This window comes from Coffea eugenioides, chromosome 4, assembly GCF_003713205.1.
Source record: "Coffea eugenioides isolate CCC68of chromosome 4, Ceug_1.0, whole genome shotgun sequence".
Lineage (NCBI taxonomy): Eukaryota > Viridiplantae > Streptophyta > Magnoliopsida > Gentianales > Rubiaceae > Coffea > Coffea eugenioides.
The window spans coordinates 1,089,217-1,100,644 of NC_040038.1; the positions used below are offsets into that span (position 1 = coordinate 1,089,217).

The window sequence follows — 11,428 nt, forward strand, 5'->3', positions numbered from 1 at the left end:
AAAAATACAATCCAAACAAGGATGCAAGCAAGTTCACTAGTGTTAATAACGTTAAAAGCATATCATTTAACAAATACAAGGAAACAATCCTGCATCCGGGATACATAGAATTCTCCAGTTGACTTTTCCAAGTACCGAGTACATTTTGGAGTCTCAATTCAGGGATGAATTTTACAGGTCAATACTCCCCCCAGATTGCATCAACAACGGTCAGCCACTCAAGCCCAGCTTACAGGAAAGGAGTCAAGAGATAGACATGACAAATGTTAATCTTCCTGGGAACTTTTGTGGTGGGAAGAAAAATATATACACCCCAACACACAATGGGGTACCGTGTGATTTTTAGCAACCGCTATTGAGACTGAAAAGCTCATCTTGATCGTTTAGGTCCAATTGGAAAAGACACACCCTGAGGAGCGCCTTGTGAAGCATCTATCCTTTGCTCTTGAGAAGGGTTTGGATTAAGATCAGCAGCCTCTTCATCATCCTCTGCTTCCTCAATTGCTTGCTTGCTTTGTTTCTTTGTAATAGCAAATTGGTAGTTGGGATTGATCAGGGTATCCTGTTCAGGAGGAAGTGGAATTCCAGGCCTGGTAATTGATTTTGGTAAAGGGATCTTGTTTCTATTCCTAGCTAACTCTAGTAGGACCTGAACAGTAACCAATACAAATATGTCATAAGTACACTGCAAGGACACAAGATTGGTACAATGACATATTATTTGCATGTCAGTTGGAAGAGGAGTTTTCCTAATATTACAATTTTAAATACTGCAACTTCACTTCAAAACTCACATGTCATCTTCCAGGTTCCATAAAGAGAATAAATTGCTAATGACAACAACAACAACCACCAAATAAAAGAAAAATTCAGACGAATTAACAACTCAAACAAGTAGAGCTGGTAAAAGCAGCAAATCCCAAGAAATTGATATTGTTCCTTCGGCAGTGTGGTGCTATATAAATTCCTCAGGCAGTGTGGTGCTTCTGAATAATAGTTAGGTTGGAATCAGGAGGATTTCAAGCTTGTTTTTTCATTTTTCAATTTAAATTTAACTCTAATTTTCAGTAACAAACTTGAATTGTGCTTGATCTTATTCAATCTGAGCTCCAATCAGCATTGATCGAGTGGCTTAACAAGCACAGAACTTGAATTCTCAGCAATCAATTAAAATCCTCACACAAGAAAAAGAGGAGAGAAAATTACTGCAGCTGCTACTAGTACTAATAGTTATTATGATGCTGACCGAGTTGTGGACTAACTTAATGAATATACCTCACGTGGAGGAGGTTGTGAGAAGCTGAAATTGACTTTGGACTGAATGGCAAGCTTGACATCATCGGAATCGATCACAGATTTGTCAGCGTGGTCTGAGTAAATCTGCGCATCCGTCAGCACATCCACCGCGTACCTGTACCAAAGTTCCAAGAATTGGTGGATAACACGGGGCTCATAGTCTTCCACACCCATTGATTTCAGCAGAGATTTCACGATCTTTGCATCTCTCGGCATGTCCTCCTCTCCTGCTCCCTCTCCCATTTTCTGCAATCAAACTAAAACCTCTGCTCAAGCCTACCTTAGTATTACTGTCGTCAGAATTTGGCTTTCCAACCTTATAAAGTTGCAATGGAGAATTATATAGAGCTTAAGTTTCTTCTATCCTAGCTGACCGTTCGACTCTTAAATATTAAAGAAGCTGTAATTCGTTAAAACTTTTGGGGACATAACAACCAAATTATGAAAGTCTAGATCACATTCTAAATATATCAGCTTTATGAAATAGCTTTTACAGGGGCATAACAACTGCATAATGAAACTGTAGCAATTTTTTACTAGCTAAGCTGTCCAATGGGAATTGGGAAATATTTAGCAGCTGCAGTTCCCAATTTCCTCTAGAAAATGAAAGGAACCTACGTATTCTTTAAACCTCAGATTTAGCAACTAATGTCATCAACTGAAGAGCCATACCTTAAACCTAAACCTATCTCAAAAGACAAATTTTTTTTTTTTTTTTTTTTGTTGGGGTGGGGGAGATTACAACAACAACCCTGATCAAGTGGAAGAAACGATTGCATAAAATTATTTCAAAACCCACATAATCCTTTAAATGAGAAAACATGTGGAGTTCCACTTCTTTGAATAAGGACATTAAAAGGCCTAACAAGCTTTTAAGTCCCAAAATAAGCATACACCTTTTAGCAAGCTAAACATTCTCTACGCATTTAGCAATTCAAAACGCCCCCAAAGTATCGCAATTAAGGCAAGTCCTAATATACAACTACTAACATACCTCCGCGAACCTGGATTGCGAACTTATTGAATTGCGCTACGTCTTATAGTCCCTTTCTTCCTCCTGCAAATGAAGGGAGAGCGACAAATATTTTCAGCGACGGGGACAGAATGGGGCCGAAGGCGGTGGTTTGCGAGGCGGTGGTCGAGGTGCGAATCGACGACGGGGACAGAATTTCTCGAGTTCCTTGAAAGATTTATTTGGGTTTGTGGGAATAAGGCGGTGGGCTTTCTTGATGTGCCGCGGCTTTTGGGCCGACTGGTAGCGGGAAGCTTGTTAGACGCAGTTAGTTTGGAGAAATTGTGATAGAACCTGGTCTCTTTGTGGACCACAACCCTTTTCTTTGTTTGACTTTTAGATGGTGAATAAAATTCTCCATTACATAGTGAATTAAGTGTTTTTTTTTTTTATAAAATTTTTTTTTTTAAAGATTGTTAGAGTTTTAGTCATTTAGAATATAGACCATTGTCATCATTGAGTATACAAATCGGATTATCTAAAAAGACCATAAAAATTTTAAAAAAGTTTTTTAAAAATTATTTTGAAATTGGGTACTGACACTAAAAGGTTCAAGCCCTCCAACATAATCGGTTGGATTTGACCAAGCCTAAATACGTGATTTAGTTAACTTATTTGGGCCCCGAGACGACAGGGAATTGTTAAACATGCTTCCTCTTGCATTCAAGGCGGAGTACAATTATGATTTGACATACATTAACTTGTATTATTAGGTAACTAGTTACAGAGATTCAAGGGGCAGAACCAGCTGAAAAAGAAGCAAAATAACGACCAAATATAACAGCTGGACGAATTCTTCGAGTCCTCTATCTCCAGAAGAAATGTTGCACCGAGGATTGCCATGATAGAACGAGCATTAGCATGACCAAAATGCCAGCAAGTCCCCAAGAGGAACTCCCAATTTTGAGCACAGACGAAGGCTCTGAAGACGGAAACAACGGAGCTGATCTTGTCCCTCCCCGTGAAGTTGAAGTAGATGATGATGCGGTAGTCTTAATGGCGACAATTAATCCTGCAACAACCACAGGCAACACAAACCCTGAACTCCATTTCGTTTCATATCGGTATTCACTTCCTCTTCGATCGATGTACAATGGCGAAAGCACGATTGCAGATACCAAAGCCAATACCATTGCTACTGCTCTTTGAGAAGATGAATTATGGAATGCATAAGCATTTGATGTTGCCATTGGACTCGATCGCAAGTTAATATAACGAGTATCAGAGGTTGGTTTCTTGATATAAGAGAACCAACTTGATACGAAAGATTCGCGTTTTACTCTAGGTTGTCACGAGGGATCTGATCAATTTATGGTGACGAGAAAATGGTGGTGGTAAAGGAATCTATAGGTGGAAAGTTTGACAGATTGGGTGGAAAAAAGAAGACAGATAGCCGTCCAAAAAGCAAAAGGGATTAGCTGATGATGAAAGCTTATAGAAGATAGGGAAAAGAAAGGAAAGAAAGAAGGAAAGTTATTATGACATCCAGACGTGGGAAGTAAGGTATTTCTTTACTTTTACGTGGGTTCATACTTAACCCTTGACCTCAAGAATCTATTTTTGTTTTTTTTTTTTTAGACTTTTTCTAACGGGTGCTTTTTGAGGTTTAGTGTCAAGTGTGCTTCGATCGAATTTTACGCGGATCACAGCTTGAAAGTTGAATCTCACAAGTGCGTGTTTGCATGCGGGAAGACGTAAAAGTAGCTCAAACTTAAATTTATGGAGCATTGTCTTCGGTTTTCCTCTGTGGCCCATATCGTTCATATAAACATCCAGAAGATGCAGATGCAAGGACAAGAGACTCTTGTAATCTTAGATCACCATCATCAATATTACGGGCAATGGCAATCATTGGAACTAAAATTTATGGGCAAAATAGTTAACAAAGTCTGAATAGCCAACATAAAAGACGACGTCGTCTCACAAAACGATTAAGGAGATGTCTGAATTTTTCGCAGGTCAACAATATCTGACGAATGGTCTATCCCAACCCTCTGGAGAGGTCTGACGGGACGGCGAGTAAACTTCTCCCACGGGGGAATAAGAACCGGTCCAGGAGGAAAACAGCAAAGCAAGTTGGCTTCAAAGTGAAGAGAAATAGTTAAAAATGTGGTCTAATACGAGCCCAGTCGAGAACGCACGAGCTCCCCCGCCAAAAATTAAGTAGCTGGGGTCTTGTTCTCCAATCTCACTCCGATACTTAACTTAAGCTAGTTATGGTTCGGGAGTTTAATATGCAAGTTGGATTGTCTCCTTATTTTGAGAATATTAGATGAGTATTTATAATACTTGTACCTAAGGAAGGACTGATGAGGTCTACTTTCTATATGACATCAAAATGTAGCCTATGACGGTGGTGTCAGATATAAGTCTGATTAGTAGAGTGACTGGCAGTCAAATCGCTCCATCAATTATCAGTTAATCAAATGGTCGAGGTGTTGGTAGTCCTGAGCAAGGGAGTAGACGAGGTGGGACGCCTCTCCAGTGTAACCTCGTTGATCACCTTGTTTGGGGTGATTACGAGATGAGGTGTCCGTTGTCGACAGGGAGTGAACGGGCTAATGGAGGACTCAAGCAGACCGAGGTATCCACATGGTCCAAGATGATGGCCCATTGCAACAGCCTAAAGAAGGCAAGCTCGATCCGTGTGGAGGTTCAATTCACTGACTGGCGCTGTTAGGACTATTATCAATAGGCCCTGCAAATTGAGAAATAGTTCTTATAAATCAGATCAAGTTAAAGAGGCTATTAGTCAGTCTAACTGCAATTCATGTTCTTCGAGAATCTTTGATGGAGCATAATGTTCATGAAGTTGAAGTGATGATTTAGCTTAATTTGGAAACCGAAAGAGCTTACAAAAGAGATTGATTCAGCCACTAAGATGATAGGAGCGGGGACGGAAATTATGCAATGAGAGAAGAAATCCAGATGACAAGCGTAACCGCCAGCTAGCAAAGGAGTCAGCAATGATGGCAGCAGCAATTTGAAGTATTATTGTGGTGCAACCATTAACAGCATTGAAAATGTTTAGCTGCACCAATTAATGCTTCTAATGTTGAATTCTTGAATAAGAATTCAAGAGCAAGTGCTATAGCTGCCGCGGTAGCTGCGGCATGGAAACGGCTCTGTGTTAGTAGGTGTACACAATAAATTATGCTACTAGTGAGGTTGTACTAATATGCATTACTAGTCTTCCACACGATCGCAACTTCTATGTTCCTGTGATATATTTGGAAGTATATAGCAACTTCGAAATAGTTTTCTGGAGATCAATCTTTAGCTTAACACTGGTGAATTGATATGTGCATCATGGGCAATTTCTCAGCACAGCATAGCATAGCTTCTATGTTGTTTAAGTTGGAGTTTCTCCAGGTACACGTTTAGCAGGCAACGAAAGTAGCCGCCCATAAGTCACAAAATTCAGGAAATTGAAAACCAGGAAAGGCAGCAAGGTTATACCATCTATCTTGTTCTTGTGCATTGTGATCCTCCTGATTTTATTCTTCCTGTGAATGAGGCGCATTATGATCCTCAAAACTGTCTACAATTGTGTAGTCTGTGGCTGAGTTTCTAATCATGGATCTTCAGTCTACTATTAATGTTAGGATCCAAGTGCGGAATAAACAATTATTGAGATATCAAGTGCACAACAATTTAATGAGGAACAAGCCACAAGCATGAAAGATAGACGACACACAATATTTAACGTGGTTCGGCTCCACCATTGAGCCTACGTCCACGGAGAGAAAACCCCTTTCTTTATTATGAGAGGAAAACCCTATACAAGAATACAACTTGAACCCAAACCCAACCCTTGTATACCATCTCTCATCTCCCAAGAACTCTCTCTCACACCCCATGTATAAGACTACATGATGCCCTTGTGTATCTCTTGTGTGTCTCTTGTGTAGTTTGCCAACCCACCTATTTATAGAGAACATTACTGTCAAAAAACCAAATAACAATTGGAAACCAATATTATTTCCTAAACACATATAGAAATAGCATCTAATTCCTGCTAAATAGGGCTTTACTTGACTACTATTTCAAGTAACTAAATCCAATTAGGAAACTAGTTACTTCCCACACCAAATAAAAAACTTAACTAAAAAAAATTAAACCAATTTTCTAACAATTAATGACGCTAGCATACTTCAGTTTCGCAAGTAGTCGATTAGTAGTGTATATAATCTTTCAGCCAAATAAGAAGGGGGAGGGGCCACTGGCCATTTGGTCCAGTGGTCATCACCCTCTTTGGTGGTGCTGGAAGTCAGAGGTTCAACCCCTGCCTCCTTTAAATTTGTCACAATATGTGGCTGGTCTTAGTTGACCATCTCCCCTTGCCCCTTTCCCTTAGATTAGGCTAATTTAGGTTATAGGACATTTATCGTTGCAGATAAAAAATAAGAAGGGCCGGGGGGGTTTAAGTCTGATTAGTTGGGAGATTGGGATCAAAAAACACAGTAGCATGCACATGGTGGGGGCGTCCCGTTTGTGGTCGTACTTTGTCTTTGAGAGACAATGACAAGCCATTGCAAATTCAGATTTGTTGTTTTGAATGAATGTGGTATTTTTTTAAACGATTCCGGCCAGCCAAAACAATCAAACGATTGGTCGTTGATTCTTGCAGAGTTGGATGCCGTTAAGCAAAGGGTGTCGTACTTGATTTATGTTGGTTCAAACTCTTTTTCCTAGAGTTGGCTAAGCACGTTGCTTAGCCTACTCTTCCTCCCTTGCCGTCCTTGAAAATTTTCGACCAAATATATAAAGCACGCATCTCTTATTCGAACCTAAACACGTGGGGTTTAGTTCATTTATGTGATCACGAGGCATGTAGGATATAAAATTACTAATAGAACTAAATCAAACACAATAATAAAACCACAGCATAATCTGATGTGACAATAGATTTTGTCAGCAAAATATGGCTTTGTTTGGATAGAGTATTATTCCAAATAATTATTTGGAATGGTTACTGTAGTACTTTTTTGTGATTTGATGTATGTGAGATAAAAAGGTGGTTGGAAATATAAAAAGATAGATTGGGAAATGTGTTTATGATGCAAGCGAAATTTTTTTTTGAAAAAATTATCTATCCAAACTTTCTCTATATTATTTTGACTATATTATTCTGACGTGACAAATTATAGTTTTTTTAAACACGAAGAGTATATATTTTCATTAAAGAACTATATCGATCAATTTATAAAATTTAAGTAATAATTTTGGTGTATTATGACAATTAAGAAATCATAAGAAAAGGACAAATTTGAAATGAAATTATTGTATTCTTTCTCCCAAAATGAGATTTTTAATATTATATTTTGAAATGGATTTTAAATATTACAAAAAGTTTAAAGTAGGAGAATGCTAAGTGACATTTTTTTAAATTTGAGAATGCTAAGTGAAAATTATCCTATAAAAATTTCCAGCTTTGACCATTTGGTATTGAAAGCAAGGTAATTGTACTTTTGGGGGCAGCAGAATGTTAGGAAGGTTTCTGATTGGTTTCCGGAATTAGTGTGGTCGGCAGCCCCACAATTTAATTTAATTTTTTTTTTTCAAGCGGCTATAAACAATGAAATTAGCCCTACTACTGCAACTGCACCAGAGGATTAATAATAATTTTATGAGCTTAATATTCCATCTTAATTTACGTCTGATGAAAATAGGAGGCTGCACTGCATGGGTTTGGATTGTTGGGCCACAAAGGCTCGAAGTACAATGTCGCGCACCTTTCGAGAAAGACTCGACAACGGCTCGAATGTCCCGCACCATTCGTTTCGACACCAAACGCAACATTGGAAAAAGACAAAAATTGAAAAACGTGGTGTTACTATTTATTGAGCGCCGTTTGCTTCCGAATCCGGAATGCCCTCATAAAATTAAATGATAAAACCTCTCGGTCTCGGCCAATTGTTCTGTTCTCCTCAAGCACCGACTGTCAAAGCATAAACCACCCCTTTTATCGCCATGGAGAACTTATTGGGTTGTTGGTTTCACCAGCTCCTCTCCTTCTACATATCCATCAACGCCACCATTCTTCGAAACATTTTTAACCCCCTCATCCACTTCAAATGGCAACCAATCTTCGTCCCCTTGCTCGATTCAATCTTATCCGTCTATTTTCGCTATTGCCATCTCCAACCCTGCACCCTGGACCTGGATATGCAAACCACCCTGCACTTTTGGACCCCTGCTCACCGGAAAATCAACAAGCCCAATCTGGTTTTAGTCCACGGCTTCGGGGGCAACTCAAAGTTTCAGTTCCTATTCCAAATCGGCACATTGGCCCGATCCTTCAACCTCTACATACCCGACCTCCTGTTCTTCGGGAAATCCTACACCCGCAGCCCCGACCGGACGGACGCTTTCCAGGCGAAGTGCTTAAGTGAAGGCTTGAGAAGATTGGGTGTGGACAGGTACTCCATTTACGGGATCAGTTACGGGGGCTATGTGGCTTATCGGACGGCTGCCATGTCTTCTGAAGCTGTGGATAAAGTCGTTATACTGAGCAGCGGAATCGGGATGACGGAAGATCAAAAGGAGGAGCATCTCAGGAATATAGGAAGGAATGCTGTGGACATACTCCTGCCTCGGAAACCGGCGGATCTACGGTTGTTAGTGACTCTGTCTTTATGCAACTGCAATTTTATCAACTGGGTCCCAGATTATTTCCTCCGGGAGTTCATCACCGTAAGTTCAGCACTAGCCCATGCTTCTTCTTTATTCTTTTTAATTAATAATTAATGATGCTTCATCGGTTGCCGTGATAGCAAGAGTTAAAATAAAATGTCGAATTTGGAAGTTTTACTGACTAGTAGTGTCATTAATTAATTAATTAAGTACCCGTTCCTTCCCACCCCCACACCAACAACAACGACAACAACAAAAAAAAAAAAAAAGAAAGAAAACTCATTTCTTCTGCAAATCCTGTCACCATTCCAGACCGCAAGCTAGCTTGTAGCCGAAGCAATTGGACGGACAAGTTGATAAAAAGTTCCACGTTTCTGGCGTGTGTTCTTCTGGATAACGCTGCTAGCTAATAGTCTAATAGCCTGATACATGCGAAAATCCAGTTCCGTCCAATGTGCGGTTACGTAGCAGTCATAAATTGTAAAATCATGCTTCCACTGGGTCCACCACTTTGTCACTTAATTTTCGATATCAACTTAAAAGTAACATACAATAAAATTGTACTAGTACCATAAAAAAAAAATAAAAATAAGGCGAGCCATTCTTGTGGATCCATCTGTTTTCTTAAAAGGAAAGAAAACGCCTTCTTAAGAATCAAGATACCCATTTCTTCAAGATTTGTTAATATGAGAGATGATCATCTTAATTTCCATCCTCCTCTTGTAAGGTGATGTGCAACACCATCAGGAAAGAGAAAAGTGAGCTAGTGGAACACTTGTTAGCAAAGAAAGCAGATAGCAGTCTTCCAATTTTAGATCAGGTGAGTAATGTTGCATTCATTCATGCTGGCAGATAACAGTAGTGGATTCTGATATCTCTCACTCCCACTATATATATATCTCAGATTAGGTGTGTGTGTGTTTCCAGAGAAATTAAGAACAGTGATATATCCGCTAGCTTGTCAAGCATGCATTACATTTTAGGATGAGAGGCGATCACATATGATATGATCTCTTTCTTCGTGATTAAGGGAACATTGCTTATCTGGGGTGACAAGGACATGGTTTTCCCTCTTGTTTGCGGACGTGAATTGCATAGGTACCCTTATATTTGCTCCTTAATTTTCCTGACCTACAACCTTGGTACGATTCATCGATCCAAGGACCGTGACTATATATATATATATATGTATCGACAATTTTGGATTAATTTTGCAGACATTTGGGGTCAAAGGCAAAGATGGAAATACTTGAGAACGCCGGGCATGCAGCAAACCTGGAATCCTCGTACTTGGTGAATGAATCCATCAAAGCATTTCTATTGAATTGCTCCGCAAAACGAGGAGGTTGTACGCTAGTAGAAAGACAGAGATCCTCGACGAATGGCTTGCATTTACTAAATGCACATTTCACGGGTGCATAGTACAGTATTAAATTTGACAGAGATCACAGAACAAGTGCCTTATTTATTGGAGTAGCATATATATAGTCAGTAGTGATTGTCGCTGCGAAGTACCCTTTCCCTTTGGCTGGCCAATTACTCAGGTTCAATCAAGGATTTAAACTGTAACACTAGTACTATTCAGCTCATCGTTGTGTCACAACCCCCCAATGAAACTCATTACTATTTGCGTTTCTTACAAGACTATATATGTTAAATGCCGCATATCGGGGAGATTATAGATATTTCTATTATAACTGGTATGATCAGCAGCTTATACACGAGATTGGGAGTAAATGATCTTCTGATCAGATTGAGAGACATGCATGCATGTCCCAGATAGAGTCGAACGCTATATATATCAATATTGTACGCACAAAAGATGCATTGTTGCTCCGCCAACTTACCTCACAACATAATCTTCCAACCACAAAATAAAGAAGTCTCTCTGAGTAAAATAGAGTTGATCATTGTTTGGCAAAATTTCCACAAAACTGACTATTGTAATTGTTATGTGGCAATTAGATCTCTCTTTATGGTCTGTAAGAGAGACACGGTCTAACAGTAGCGCAGATGCACTTTGTTGGTAAATGCTTAGTGTAAAGAAAAAGTTTGTTTGACATTTTGAACAACATAAAGAAAAAAAAGGAACAACAGAGAAAAGGACAATCCCTTATCCCAAAAAAAAACAAGAAAAAAAAAAGTGGTGCTTCCTGCGGTCGTTCGAGTTGAGTGCTTTTGCAAAATTTGCAATGGTTCACAAGCAAAAGCAACCTCAGCCTTGATCTTCTTCCGACTGGCCGCTTCCCTCTGTTCCCTAGAGTGCACAACTTAAGGTCTAGGGTTCAGCCCAACTGCTTTTGCTTTATTCTGATAGTAGCTAGACTCAAAGATGTGACCGATTCAGTGGGGGGTTTTTGGTTCAACCACTAATTGAGCAGTTCAATCACGGGTTGGGCAATAGCTATATTATATGATATAACGATATATTTTAAATTATAAAGTTAATAAAATTTTTAAGTCAGCAGTTCAATAGGCAGTTTT

General features: G+C 39.3%; 2 protein-coding genes across 3 annotated transcripts; one reads left to right on the top strand and one right to left on the bottom strand.

Moving 5' to 3' along the window:
- On the bottom strand, window positions 1–2,553 carry LOC113768165 (transcription initiation factor TFIID subunit 9). Of its 2 annotated transcripts, none has more exons than XM_027312420.1 (3): window positions 2,291–2,553; window positions 1,276–1,553; window positions 1–649 (listed from the first exon to the last, which is right to left on the bottom strand). In XM_027312420.1, the coding sequence occupies exons 2-3, from the start codon at window positions 1,537–1,539 to the stop codon at window positions 371–373; spliced, it is 543 nt and encodes a 180-aa protein (XP_027168221.1). In that variant the 5' UTR covers window positions 1,540–1,553; window positions 2,291–2,553; the 3' UTR covers window positions 1–370. The 2 variants fall into 2 exon arrangements, with proteins under 2 accessions (XP_027168221.1, XP_027168220.1); XM_027312419.1 differs by having other exon boundaries at window positions 1,276–1,542; window positions 2,291–2,552.
- Window positions 2,554–8,198: 5,645 nt separating this feature from the next.
- On the top strand, window positions 8,199–10,629 carry LOC113768094 (lipase 1). The gene is made up of 4 exons (XM_027312331.1): window positions 8,199–9,004; window positions 9,672–9,764; window positions 9,975–10,042; window positions 10,162–10,629. Exons 1-4 carry the CDS (start codon window positions 8,282–8,284, stop codon window positions 10,364–10,366), a joined length of 1,089 nt encoding a protein of 362 aa, XP_027168132.1. The 5' UTR covers window positions 8,199–8,281; the 3' UTR covers window positions 10,367–10,629.
- Window positions 10,630–11,428: the final 799 nt, after the last annotated feature.